Below are 15,493 nucleotides of genomic sequence, written 5' to 3' on the forward strand. Positions count from 1 at the left end.
CACAACAACTTCTGACAGCAACTTCAAGAAAGAGAAAATCTTGCCTAACCTTGTCATGTACAGGGTGGCCCAGACCTACCTTACCAGGCCTTTTTGACGGTTAATTTGGGTCGCACGAAGTCCAGGATCGCGGTGATGAATAGAGAATCGACTCTAAGGAATCCGAATTTCATGGTCCTAGAGCCCCCCTGGCGCCCCTTGGGAGGTAAAAGGGGGGTACGTTCTTCAAAAGTCAGGGTTTATGTCAAAATTTTGAAATTATTTCATCGGAATCAGAACGTATGGAAACTGTTAACCTTAAATCGACACCAAGAAGTCCAAAATCGGCCCACTCGTGTCCCAAATACCGACCCCTAAGGTGGGGGTCAGTGCCCCCTTTCAGAAAAATTCAAGTTCGTTAAATTAACAAGGAGACTCGGAAAAAATGTGTATCCATGGGTAATCGACCCCGAGGAATCCAAATTTGAGAGTCCTCAGAGACTTTTTTGATGAGGCACAGGGGGACTTTGAACTTTTAAATTTAACCGCTGTGGAGGTTACCCCTGTGCCCTATCAGAAAAGTCTCTGAGGACAACAGGACCCTCAAATTTGGATTCCTTGGGGTCGATTACCCATGAATACACATTATTTCCGAGTCTCCGCGTCAATTTAACGAACTTGAATTTTTTTGAAAGGGGGCACTGTCCCCCACCTTAGGGGTCGGTATTTGGGATACGGATGGGCCGATTTTGGATTTCTTGGAGTCGATTTTAGGTAAACAATTTCCGTACGTTCTAATTCCGATGTAATAATTTCAAAATTTTGACATAAACCCTGACTTATGAAGTACGGACCTCTTTTACCCGCCAAGGAACGCCAGGGGGGCTCTAGGACCATAAAATTCGGAATCCTTGGCGTCGATTCTCTATTCATTCCCGCGATCCTGGACTTCGTGCGTCCCAAATTAACCAAAAAAAGGCCTGGTACGGTAGGTCTGGGCCACCCTGTATAATGTGGGTTCTTGGCATAATGCGAAAGCATTATTGTGATTCAAGGGTAGTTGCGAAAGTTTAATAATTATATGTGATTAGCGACTAACTTTTGTTTGCTTTCACTTATCCTTTAATTTGACCAAACTTTGCCAACTTAGTTGTGTGTCACGAAAATGGTTGCTTCAATTCTAACTCATGGGTAGTTCTTCTCACCCTTTGACTTCCTCGAGTCGGTGAGGGAGTGTCACTCAAGAGGCTTGGTAACGATATCATTCGATTTTCTAATCATAAAATTATGATCTGATACTTATTCTCTCAGTCTAAACTGCTGCAACTGATCTTCTTCCTGAAACATGGAGGTAAGTTGGTATTTAGTGACAGCATGAAACAAACATACATGAAAATGAAGGTTGTAAAGTTGTTTATTCAAAGTTATTGCTGAAACTTGTTTTTCCTATGTTTTCTTATCAATACTATTGTATTCAATATTATTGTCTATTGTCCTCTATTATATTTTTTCTTTGCAATTATTTACTCTGTTTTTTTATTATTATATTTATTTGTTTTATTCATTTATTTTATTTCTTTTCATTTCTTTTATCTTTATTTTTTGTTTTAATTTTTTTTCGACTCGGAAGAGGGAACACTTCCGATAACTCCCAGCCAAGGATGCGCAGCTGTTTTTTCATGTTGGGACAAGCCCTACTTTACCCTAGTAGCAGAGTTATATAAAAAATTTGTTTTTAAAAGTATAAACCGTAAATAACCACAAGCTAAAGAATATTCATTGTTTATGTAATGGATGTAAAGTTTTTTAGTTAAAAGTTTACTAAAAAACTTATTTTATTATGTAACCCTTAGTATAAAAGTTATATAACCAAATTCAAATAGTGTATAAAATGAATTTTCATTATTCTTCCTGGCTGGTAGCGCACTCTAGTTATGAAGTGTGCAAGTTTTCATATGCGTTACTACCAGGTGGTGGATCATCGTAGAGTTGTGACTTACCTTAAATCCGCGCCGTCCTAGTCGGGATTAGAACCCACACCTCGGGATGGAGTTGCAATCCGAAGTCCAGTACTTTACCACCAGACCAGCCAGGCTTGATGTGAATGGGTCCCTAAATTCAATCTCTTAACTATCGCAGGCCTTTGAGTCCGTAATATTTTGTTTATTGACGGATTCTTATGATATTTTACCAGACTTTATTATTTATTATTTATTTATTTATTGTTTTTTATTTCATGATGTAATTTTTTCATTTTCATTTTTTTTAACTCTCTCTCATTTTTTTAGCTCTCTCTTTTTTTTAACTATCATGATTTTTAACTATCATTTTTTCTAACTCTCTCTATTTTTTTTAACTCTCATTTTTTTAACTCTCTCTCTCTCTCTATTTTTTAACTTTATAATTGCGTCTTTTTCCAGTTTTAATTATTTGGGCCTTTTTCTAGTTTGAATTTATGTCGATGTATTTATGTTATTTATTTATTATTATTATCATTTCCTTTTTTCTTTTAAATTTTTATAATATTAATTTAAACATTTTAAAAAAAATCAAAATTTTTAAAATAATATTTAATAATATTTTTAAAATATTAACAAAAATAATTATGATATACTTTAAAAATATTATAAAATATTATTTTAAAAATTTTAATTTTTTATATTTTTAATATATTTTTAAAATGTTTTAAAAATATTCATTGATATCATCATTCATGAAAATGAGATAGGTTTACGTTAAAGTCATTCAGGTCATTTATATAACAGTTATATTAAGCAAATTAAGCAAAAGGATACTATGCGTATAAAGAAAATTTATAAAAACCCTTCCTCAATTATATAAATTGTATATAAACGTTATCTTCTGAAAATATGAATAATTATTTTCATGGGCATTTTATATAAAACTTATATACACGATATATAAACTTTAGTTAAAATGGTGATTATATAACCGGTATTAATTCCTTATACGTTTGTTAGGAAGGGGAAAGTGAATCATGCTACTAGGGTACTTCCTCGGTCGCCCCTGGTGATGTTTTGGCCACGAGGATGCCCAGCCACTTGTTCGGGTACCACGGGGTCGCCAGCCCTCGAAAGGGCCTTCCGTGAGACATAGTCGTCGCCCCTGAGGTTCTATTGGAGGATTTTTTTTTTTTAACACGGAAGAGGGAACACTTCCGGTTTAAGTATAACTGACGGCCCACAGGCCAAAGTCAGTAATACACACTATCTTGCTTGCATGAAAGTAAATTTTATTTTAAAGTAAAAATTAAAAAAATTAAATTTTAAATTAAAATGAAGAAATTAATCGATATGAAGAAACGACCTGACAAAACTTGACGTGCTTATGATGACGGACTTCTGCATTGACTGAAGCAGGTAACTTTTTATTCCAAGGTCTCGAAGATGTTAAACTAAACTTTTTGGAACTATCCCCGTTACTGACATTATAAGGGGCTTGATGCAAACAATGTTCAGGTTCTATAATCGCTTCATTTCCGCAGCTAAGGGCAGATATCTTGCCATCTTTTCTTGATACTTTAGCTCCAAGTTATGATTATTAGGGACGCTAATCTATTCTGAGGATATTTCTATTATTAGAGTTATTATTTCTTTTTTGTTTATTCTTTCTCTATTATTCCTTTCCTTCTTCATCAATCTATCCTTTCTTTATTTTTTATTTTTTTATTTTAGTTTTTAAATTTTTCTCCATTATATATGTATTTCTATATTTATTCTTACCTTATTCCCTCCCCCTCCCCCCTTTTCCAATTTCTCTTATTATTGCATTTCAAAATGTGCTCTATTTTTCCTTTTTTTTTCTTGCATTACAATCAGTTGAATTTAATTTTATGTCTGATCCGGCAGAATAATTCGGTATCCCAATTTGCCGGGCAGATAAATGTTGTTTTTTATTTTATGTTTTACATTTTGAATGTATATCTTATCGTATCTATCTAACACGTTTTTAACTTAAAAAACGGAGAAAAATCGCCATTTATAGTGTCATTATTATTATGGAAAGATAATTGCACGAGAGCATTTTATTGATTCCTGTAATAAAGCTTGGTGAGCTGACTTCATTGTATTTTGTGCGATTTTTTCTGATGAAGGAAATTGGGTTAAAATAGATTTAAAAGTGAGAAACTTAACTGACTTGTGACGTCAGAGGGCGGAACTTCCCTAAACACATTTATTTTAGTGAATTTGCTAGCTCCATTCATGACTCCTCATACAATTGTACGGTTTAGAAACCGCATATCGACGGTGAAACTACCAAACCACGTATCTCCTTTGCGGTGTTTAAAAATCTACGCTCACATTTTATTTTTTTGAAGTAGACCAAATCAATATCATTCCTTGAAATTTTCACAGAATTTTCTCCGCACGAAGAGGAAAAATCACAGAAATTTTCGAGACTGTACGTTAAGTAGATTTTCATTTAAAAAATAAAGTATGACAGGAAGTCTGCGACGTCGCAAACCGGGATACGTGGTTTGGTAGTTTCACCGTCGATATAGGTATTCAGATATTCTCGTTCCCACTTCACTTAATAGTTCTCTAATACTACATGAAAATCATGAAATTGCAGATACCTGCAAATTCTCAATTGCGTCGAGACCAAATGAACTACGTTTTTGCGATAAGGAAATACTTGTTTGGGCTAATTTTAGGAAACGTATGTCTCATTGACTTCTTAACGCAAATACGAAATTTTATGAATAATCCATGAATGGTGAATCGTTATTACAAAATGAAGTCCAAATCATTAAAGAAAAATTATTTTCATATGGACTGCGTCTTGCAATAAGGAACTATGAAAGCACATACATGCACAAATCGTCTAATAGTACAGATGTTGTCTCTAATAAAAGCCAGAAATCGTAGTTCTTTACTGCAACATGTAGTCCATATCATCAACGTGTTTTTGCCGTGTCCGGACTTACCTACTTGCCGCCCATGGGCCGCCTGTATTTTGCCGCCCTTCTCATTCATTTTGAAACATCAATGAAAACCATCAAGTGAACGTGCCGGAGGGAGAAGGGTGCATAGAACGCGTTTATTCGCGTTGGACACAGTTTGTGTGTCATCGCTAGCAAAAGTTCACGGAACTTCGCGCAAAAGTTAAGTTCCGTAAACCTATCTCTGTGTGGACAAGGCCTTTCATTTGTAAGAAATGAACTAAAAAATTAAGAAAGAACAAACATAAATGTGGTTTAATAATTTTAACTTCCGCCGCCGTGCCGCGCTGACCACACTGTGTTTGGCGCAATGCGTGAAGTATTCATGTAGTCTTGTAGGCGCTTGTGCGTTTCACGCCGCGCCGCGCCGACCGCTGTTGACCGTACTGTGTTTGAAGCAATGCTTGAAGTATTCATGCAGTCTTGTAGGCGCTAATATGTGTTACATGCCGACCGCCGCGCCGCGCCGAGGGCTTCTCCTTTTCATCTCAAGTTCTCGTCATCATTTCTCTCTGCGCCGCGCCGCTCCAGGCCAAATTACGTGTTTGGCTTCTCTCTTAACTCAACTAATTAAAGGTGCGCAGTCTTTTGTATCACCGAAATACGACAAAATTAGAAATTAATGTACCCTCAAGAAATGAGAGATTTTGTCACCTTTTCTTGTTTGTAATTTTTATCTGAATCCGATTTTTTTGTACCTGCATTTAAAAAAATCGCAAAATTTGCCGCCCCCTAATTTTGCCGCCATGGGCCGCGGCCCATGTGGCCACCCCCTTCATCCGGCCCTGATTTTTGCTTAGTTCAACTCTGTTTTGTAGGTATCTCGACTCCGACTTTGGGACGAAATCATCAATGAGATGCAATCCAAGAACCCTTTCCAAAGCTGGAGCAAGCAGAAAAAATGTCGTCTGAAGATCGGAGTGGTCCTCATTTTTAGCATTATGGCGATTGGACCTATCTCAGTACTTTCGAAACTGGTAGAGAAATCCTTAGTGGGAGAGTACGAATCGATGTTCCGGCTGCTGGCTCAACTTCCAGTTACAATCATTACCCCGATGTTCGCCGTCGTCTTGATTAAATATTTTCGGGAATTCTGCCACTTCGAACTCGCGTTGAAAGGCAAGTCAACAAAGTCAATTACACTCACACCCCAAAAGTACACGGTGAACATGAATCGTATTGGAAACATTTCCTGTCTTAATTTAACTTCATAGTGCACTGGAAAAAAACATATTGGATCTAGAGTCCAGACTCATGAAAACGTTGACAAGAAAAAATACTCTTGATTCAATCAGATGTAAGCTTAAATCAAAACGAAATCCGCTCGAATTAAGAGGCTTGGTTATTAATTTAAGCAAAAATCCGATTGAATCAAGAGTATTTTTTCTTGTCGATGTTTTTAAGAGTCTGGACTTTTTCCAGTGTGATTTGCTTGTATCTTTCTTTCTAACCAATTTTTGTAGTTTTTTTTTTAATTTGATCAAAGTGGTTCGTTTAGTAATATCGTCCGTCACATGATAAGTAAAAAGTTTTAAAGACCCTTAAGGTATGAGAATATGATGTAATAATGACTTTAAAAATGACGTTCGAAGTCCTGTTGAGCTATTGCACAAATGTGTTTTCTCAAACGCCCCCTCGCAGATACGACCGCAATCTTAATTTTATCCAATTATTTCAAGATTTGGGTCTAAAGCACCCAAGTAGGTTGATCTATGGTAAAGCGTGATGAATTTTCAGAGACTTCCGACTTTGCTGCGTCGTATTCTCCGAGGCTAGCGGCGAAAAAACAGAGAGACTGTCAGCGCAGTTTTCGGATCTTCATGTGGAATTCCAGTCTGTTTGTCTACATCACATTGATTGGTTGGTATGTCAACCCTATCTACGAATATTGGAGTATGTACCCGGATGTCGACTACAGTCAACTTCACTTGTTCTATGGCGACCAAGATTTCAGTCTCGAGCGAAGTAGATATTTCTGGTGCGTACAACGAGGTATTTGAGGGTCATTCCCTATTGGCCCCAGCTAGTCCTTCACTTCCTTCACAGTCAAAAGTTTCAAATTAGTAATCTCTTCTCTCGTATCAGATCGACGGACTGGATTCATATTATGTAGTAATAATCAAGTCAAAGAGCGAGTAAGAAGGCTTTGTTACCAGTGGCGGATCCACAAAATCGGCAACATTATTTTTTCTCCATTTGGACCCTTTGGAAATGGTATCGATTCTTGGAGGGGCTAGGTGCTCCAACGAGAATTGATTATTTAACAGAAGCTTAATGGAGGAAATTCGGCATTGACAAATCGCTGGATCCGCCTCTGTTTGTTAAACAAAGACACCTGACTGTGTTTTGGCTGAAAGCACAGTATTCTGCAGTTGGATAAAAATAGTAACAAAATTAAAAAACTACAATCTTAGTACTCGGCTCTACCTTTCAAAACGAGAAGAATGTTGTTATGAAAAAAAGGTTGAAGGTACAGCCGAACACTAAGGTTTTAGATTTTTAAATTTTTTATTGTTTTTTATCCAATTGAGGAGGGCTGTGTTTTCAGCCGAAATGTTTTGGTGTCATTTGTGTAACCTGTGCAGATGTGATTCATTTTTATACAGCTCCTTTTAGCGTGAATGGACCGCGTTTAGAAAAAGAGAGCCAAGCCACATCAACTATCGCCAAATTTAACTATTTAAGTTTTTTTACTAGAGATCGTTTGTGCGCATTCCTTTGAAATTTCGGAAGCATTTGCTTCGTACCATGCTTCGTACTTTGCAGAAAAATTCACTTGAATTGGCACAAAAATCCGCACAACCGTTTTCATGTGATACATTAAATTTCCCAACCCAATTTGTCAGTAGCGGATGTGGCTTATTTCCGTTCATGAATGCGCAGGTACCTACATGGTGTTTCGCTCATCAGCGTTGCGGTTTGGACCATGGTGATGTTGCTGCATTACGCACTCCCAATCAGGGCGTTCATGCTCATTGAGACCCAGGTTCACGTCCTCATCGGTTCACTGAGGGCCACCGCCACATCCCTCGACCGTCACGCAATGTCGCACCGGGTCCAGTTCATACGCCCCGCCACTCCTCGTAAAAAGAATCGTCACGTACGGCTACGTAACAGCAAACGGACCGCCTCGCGGGAAACTTTTCCGTTGAGGATAGAGGAAGCGTCAAAGAACGCTCATCCCAAACATTTTCTCGGTTTCTTGGAGGATCATCAAAATACGGGCAAATTAGCTCTAAGATATTGCATCTTTCACCACCAAAAAATTCTCAGGTGATGAAGGGAGATATTATACGGGATGTCCCATTGTCTAAGGGGCCGTTCAAGAATTACGTAACGCACGGGGGGGATTGACCTAGCGTTATGGTGCGTTATAAGGGGGAGGTGGGGTCAAACTTAGCGTTATGTAACAAATTCAAGCCGGGAGGGGGAACAATAACTTTGAAAAAAAAACGTGCAAGAATTGAAAATCTCACTCTTCCCGAATTACTTTTTTTCTTGATTTTTTTTTTAAAATTGAGGGAGGGGTTCGGGGCAGCGTCATGTAATTCAAAAGGTGGGTTTAGGGCTGTGTTACGGGTGTGTTACAATTTTTTTTTTGGGGGGGGGAGGGGGTAAAAAATCGGAAAAAGTGCGTAACGCAATACATGAACGGCCCCTAAGGGATCAATTATTATCAGATCGCAGGGGTATTTTCTGGAGGCCAAGATAATAATTTTTCTCCTCAAAAAGTTTTTTTTTCCCTCCAGAAGTACACAACCGGACTCCTTTCATCTGCCAAAGATAAATGAAGGAACAGAGATTTCATCTCAAAAACTTTCACGGATTACCAAAAAAATCTCAGGTGACGAACGGGGATATTATACAGAATGTCTCGGATGGGTTAGAATGTCCGATCAAGGAGGTGTTTTCTAGGGGTAAAATTAGATATTTTTCTCCATAAAGTTTTTTCCCCCCAAAGCTCACCACCGGACTCCTTTCTTCTGACAAAGATAAAAGAGGCGACAGAGAGTTCATCTAAAAAAGTTTCTCGGTTTTTTAGAAAATGATAAAATTAGGGAGCGTAGCTCTGAGATATTGCATCTTTCACCACCAAAAAATTCTTAGGTCATTCCTCTTCTGACGTAACGGTATGAGCCCTGGAAAGCGTAGAGTTTTATGGAGAACATGGCTCACGTGGAAATTGGGATACGCCCTTACTTGAGAGGTCAATGAAGTGATAAACGAAAACGTTATACAAGATATCCCAGGGTTAAACGATCAGGTCGCAGGGGTGTTGTTTATGTATTCAAATGACACTGTGTCCAAACTGAGTCCATTTACCTCAATGCTTTTAGGAGGATCGTTATTTTTTTCTGGATTTTGCAAAGGTTATAAACCATGCCTATCCTTTAACATTTTTAGCACTGTAATCGTCTATGACCTCCAAAAGGATTGAGTGATCAAGAAGATATGAGGACATTCTGCGCAGTTTTGATCCTTTCAGAGTTACACTTGGTTTTTTGACCAATGAAGATGCATTTTTCAAGGCACTGTTGTTTTGGATGTTAAATCATTCCTACTAATGGTCATTCCCATCAGCACTGTTTCATCAGAGCTTTTTTCTTCGAGAAAATAGCCCAAAAACTTAAGTTTCTTACCGTGAAAGATTCAACACTATCCAACGATAATAGTTGAATTTTGGTTTCAATTGACAGTTTACAAAAAGTAATGCATCATACTTCTCCTTATAAATGCAAAAATGTGATCCTTCGGATTATTAGGATTTGGAAATGTAGAACCATCGCACGGAATGTAGGAAACAAAATTATAAGGAATATACAAAACCGTAAATTGTAATAATGTTCAATTTTACCCCTTTCTTCATTGGTTTTGTAGATTGTTGAGACAGCTCAAGTACTTGCTTGCTCCAGTTTTGTTTTTAAAGGTGTTGAGTTCAATGGTCACTTTCACCCATGTAATGGTAATTATCGCCTCGGTAAGTAACAGAAAATCACAAAATATATTTATTAGGTATTTTAGTTTTTTCTAGATCCCCTAGCTTCCCGCTGAGTTCAATTGGACCACATTTTGTAATTAGAAGATACAGTTTCCAGCTCAGTTTAGAAGCAACGTATGTTCCATAACATTGCCTGCGCTGTGCACAAACTAATCTTACATTAGCAAGGTAAAGATTTATTTTGTGCTTATCTGTAAAAATTATTACGGATGAGCCAGAAATTATAGTTTCAAATTGCAAAATGCAGTCCAATTTTGTAAAAGATTGTCACTTCAAGCTCTGCTGAGAGTAAGAGCAAGAATGGTTTTTTCAATTTTTGACCCTTTTTTCCCTCATGAAACGTTTCCTTTCTGGGTTCAGTCCTATCTCTCCCGACTTCAGTTTTGGGAAGGTCATTCGAATGAATTAAATGGCATGGCACATTTAAAACTTGTAAATGTAATTTGGGGAACATTATTATTTATTTTAGTAAGCATGAAATGGGGGGCTCTTTCACAAGAAGCTGAGAAAAAATTCTGAAAATTACGCCTTCAATAGTTGAAAGTTTAACATTCCCCGGAAACAGACCCCCAAGAAAGTAGACTGGTGGATTTAATGATACATGTACTTGCGGAAAAAGGAATTGCGCAATGATTTTGGATGCCGACGATTTCATCACATAATATGCTAATCGGTCTCTTTCTGAATTTCACTCACGCATATGGGAGAATATTTTCTCTAGATTAATGCAGAATGATTTGGTTTCATAAAAAATGTGTGGGATGCATCAATGACAACACCTGTATATAACGGGTGCGTTGTTTTTAGACTTAGCTAAAATGTTTCTTTTGTTCTTTTCCGTTTAATTGAACCTAATACTTCTGACCACAGGGAGGAACTCACATGCCGAAACTATTGTTATATCCAACTTTTGTGATTTTCTTCGTCAACTTGGTGTTCACAATTTTGTATTTGTCGAGGCTCATGGACGCCGTAAGTTATCCCAGCTCATTTTTGTTCGTATAACAAAAAAGGATGAGAATTCTCATCATAAATTGAGCGAAATTCGGAAATAATGTGAAATGGGCAGCTCAATGTTTGAACTGCACCGGTAGACCGGTACCGTTTCTCAGTAGGCAACACAAATTAAGTCCATTTAAAATTTAAGTTGACATAATCTGTACTGCCAATTTTTGAGACTTTTTTTTACCTACATTTAATGTTGGAATTGACATACTTTTCTTAGTCTGGTAAACGACGATTATAGTAATATAAGCAGGAATTTGAGGCACGCGTCGAGCGGGCAGATCTCGATAATATTGACAAATGCATCTAAAACGATGCGAGGTGGTAGATAAAACATTTTTAGTCACAAGCCAAAGCCTTCTTTGAAATATTCGCTTCTCAGCGACGGAATGGATTGTATTTTCCTGTACTACGCCTACCCTAGGTGGAAGGAGCAACCTACAATTTGGCAATGCGGAAAAATCTCGCGAAGTGCAGCTTTCTCAAGATCTACACGGTAAGAAAACTTCGTGCGTGGGACCCGAAGTTGAGGTCATATGGATCTCTGAAGTTTTCGGCTCGCGTATCTAAGAACTTGAGGTCCAGCTGCCGAAGTTCGGGTCAGACATCGAGGCACTTCGGTATGTACCGGAGTACTTCAGATGTGTGAGACGAACCTTTCGGTATGTATCGAAGTACTTCAGATGTCTGACCCGAACTTCGGCAGCTGGACCTCAAGTTTTTAGATACGTGATCCGAAAACTTCAGAGATCCATATGACCTCAACTTCGGGTCCCACGCACGAAGTTTTTTTCTCCGTGTAGGCTGCAATCTAAAGTAGGCTGCAAAAAAACTATCAGAGAAGATCTCATAATCGCTGTCACTTACCTGTTGCTAAACAATGCGGTTTTCTTCCGTCTCGTATGAATTAATACCAAATTAATACGCAATTTAGCATTGAAAAATGTGTGCGGTTTACGCCTGTCAAATGTGTGCGGTTCCAGGTCGCCCTTTTCAAGAAGTGTGTGGTTCTTGGATTCTCCCATCTGGAGGGTTCCGACATTATTTTTGCTAATGAGTTTTTCGACTCTGAGTTGTTTTAATGGGACCTTCCTAATTTGCAGTGTCGCGGCGTTTCGGATGCTGCCTTCGAGCTTGTGCAGTACAGGCACATCCCACGCAAAGACCTCTTCATAATTATCAGCCGATCCTTGAAGGAAGAAACCTTCTCTTGTTACCTTACTTCAGCTCTGTCGTTTAAGGATCTTTATCGGGTAAGACGATGATATTCATGAGTTAGGCTTTTGAAAGCCACACGAATAGACCACTAGACAAGGTACGAATTTTAGAATTCCAACGTAGAACATCACTGTTAAAAATCCAAGCCTGAAATTCACGCTTACTCAGTTGCTATTTTGACGACCTGTTACTCAGAGTGCATGGATCCGGCGCGAATTTCGCCCTTTGGCGGGAGTGAAAATCTGCGCTACCACTTTTCCATTCGACGCTCGTATCAGGATGCCCCTGAATTCACGCTACTTGAGGTACCTCACTTAATTCATCCGTCGTTGGTGATATTGAAGCCGGGATTTCCTACAAATGCTTATCGGCGCGGTTCGGCAGCGCCCAGCGCCAATTGTCATAAGAGCCCGTGTAAACGTCTTATTTTCGCCAGGCGTCAACACCGCCTCGGAGGCGGTGTTGACGCCTGACGAAAGTAACTTTTAACACGGGCTCTTATGACAATTGGCGCTGGGCGCTGCCGAACCGCGCCGATAAGCATTTGTAGGAAATCCCGGCTTTACGCTCTGATCTATTCACTCAGAGCACGGCGCGAAATTCGCGCTGGATTTTTTTTTTTCACGACGGCTATTCACTCAGAGTAAATCATTGATTTTTAACAGTGATAATTTGCGTAAGGTAAAATACTGAAATTAACTCAATTTAGTAGTAGCATTGACTACGGAAAATTTGAATCCGGTGCTCGTAAGAAAAACTAGAGTATACTTGAATCCGGTCGCACACTATCACGATTTTGGGACGCTTCCTAATCAACTAGTGTGTCTTCTCCACCCTGTGTAAACAACAAGCACTAGTGCGTAGAGTCAAAGCGCTGCAGAGATATTTACCTTCCGTAGAGATTGGTTGTGGTGCTATCGTTTTTCTCCGTGAAAACAGAAGATTGAGTATTTGGGTCCCAAAACCCTTACACATGCAGGAAATATTCCTCCATCAAGTAGGTAAGAAATACGAATCAATGCTGATTCAAATTCTATGATGCAACTATTCGTGCTTTGCGGATGTCTGGGTTGCATACCCTCAACAATGCAGGAAATTTGGTTTGCGAGGGTTTAAGCTCATTGGTAAAATAAAGAGAGTATAAACGCATATAAATTATGTTTAGCCTGACTGAGTTATGAGTCATATGATAGGGTCAGAATATAAGCACCGCAAGACATGTTTTCGTATCCAAACATGTTATATACGTTGAACATACCAAAAAGACCCGAAATCACCACATTTGAGAGAGAGCGTTATCGTTAAAAGTTAGAAAATTTAAACTTTTCACTCGCAAAAGGAAGCCAAAACCAACGTGAGTCACTTTGGTTGTCGAAAGCTTTATCATTCGGTAAAAACCAGACTTTTGTTTCAAAATTCGCTTATCCAAATCCCTCTAAGATATTTCATAGACCCGGCATGTCTGCACTGGAAGAAAAAAAAACACATTGAATCTGGAGTCCAGACTGTTGAAAACATTGACAAGAAAAATACTCTTGATTCAATCAGATTTAATCTTAAATCAAAAAGAAATTCGCTCAAATTAAGAGGCTTGATTCTTGATCCAAGCAAAAATCCGATTGAATCAAGAGTATTTTCTCTTGTCGATGTTTTCAAGAGTCTGAACTCCAGATCCAATGTGTTTTTTTCCAGTGTGATAGGAGATTCGCGTAGATTTCCCCGAGCATCTGAGTGTGAGAATTCGATCACTGTTTGGTTTCAGTTGTTGGACTTCTCGTGGAACTATTTCATCATCGCAGAGGCAATGGCGAGGAAACGCCCGGAAAACAGCTCATAAAGGAACTCCAGTCTCATCCCCAACTTTCAAGTCGCGAATGCCCCGGCCGCATACGGGTGACCACGTCGAAATTTCCCGAATCACCAGGATGTCGTAGGCAGTGGCGTGGGGTGAATTGCGATATATAGATCGTTATGTCATTTAAAACTATGAAAAAGGATCGATAAACAGGGTGTTCGCAGCGAACACCTTAACAATCGATTCTTTACCATAGGTTTAAATGGCATAACAATCGATATATCGCAATCCTGCAGAGATGGCTCTCAGGGACAGGATCGTATTGCAAATTTTGGTTGAATTAGATTATCAAACCTCCAATTCACTGAGTAGCAAGAAAATGTGTTGGTTACTTAATTTTGCGAGGGCGGAAAGAGGAGTTGTTCTTTGCAGGCACCGACTCAAAAATCACGATGATTGAATCAGAAATGTTGGAGGTGTATTCCTACCTTCATGATATGCAGAAAAACTTTGCGTATTTTTGTTCAATTTGAGGACAAGCGTAAAAATGAAAAGGTTTTCGGTTATTCCGCTAGAGTCGTTGAATCTTGTTTTGGTGAAATCAATAAAGACAAATAAACAAATAAAATGCAACTACTGTTATTTATCTACTTTTTGCCCTCTTCATATTACTCACTATCCGTTCGCGATCAACCATGTCATACAACGGAAAATGACGATATTACTTTTATATTAAATAATTCAGCAAATAATACGAACAGATTGACGAAGACGTGGGTCTTATTATCAAATGGACAAACAAGCACACTTACCGCATTTGCAATTAAGAAGTAAGATTTCTGGCTAATTTTAGAAATAAAGTAGGGGCATTAGAATCCCTATGCAGATATGTGCTACTATAGATTATCCAGAAATAGTGGTTCCATGCAGCAAAGTTTAGTTCAAATCCTGTTCCAAATAACTTTTCCTTGATGCATGAAATCAGAAAGCAAAGCTTACATTCATAAGCGTGGACCACGGTGTCTAAAACATAAATGATGTCGCAGGAGTTGTCTAAAATCCACCAAAGAAAAGGTTTGTCAAGGCATTAAGCTCCCAGTAACCTCCACGACCGATAACGAAAACTAATTTGTACAAAATGGCGCAAGTCACATCTCCAAGCCTTTGCAACAAACAAAATACAGCCATTTATATACATGAGAATAAAACATGTTGGTTATTTTTCAAAAGTAATATATTGACACAAAATTATTCAGCTATCAGCAACGTACCCATAGTGAAATCAAATAAAATACTGAGTTATTGGCCGATTTTCACCGCAATGATATGCGATCTCAAGGCCATGCAAATAATAAAAAAAAACAATCCTCTTGCACATTGTTTTTTTATTGAAAAATGGCCTGAGTTTGCACATTATTGAAAGCCGGCTCAGTATTTGATTTTAATTTTACGAACACAAGCATACATTTTCGTCTTATTACTTTCCTTTTTTTAATGACAGTCATTCAACACCGCCGTCATATCATACAACCCG

General features: G+C 38.3%; 1 protein-coding gene across 1 annotated transcript; it reads left to right on the forward strand.

Moving 5' to 3' along the window:
- The first annotated feature begins 10,805 nt into the window (after nucleotides 1-10,805).
- LOC140225571 (uncharacterized) lies at nucleotides 10,806-14,549 on the forward strand. Its single transcript, XM_072304829.1, has 3 exons — nucleotides 10,806-10,913; nucleotides 12,050-12,199; nucleotides 13,927-14,549. Exons 1-3 carry the CDS (start codon nucleotides 10,824-10,826, stop codon nucleotides 13,999-14,001), a joined length of 315 nt encoding a protein of 104 aa, XP_072160930.1. The 5' UTR covers nucleotides 10,806-10,823; the 3' UTR covers nucleotides 14,002-14,549.
- The last annotated feature ends 944 nt before the right edge of the window (nucleotides 14,550-15,493 follow it).

This window comes from Bemisia tabaci, chromosome 10 (assembly GCF_918797505.1).
Source record: "Bemisia tabaci chromosome 10, PGI_BMITA_v3".
NCBI classification, from domain to species: Eukaryota; Metazoa; Arthropoda; class Insecta; order Hemiptera; family Aleyrodidae; genus Bemisia; species Bemisia tabaci.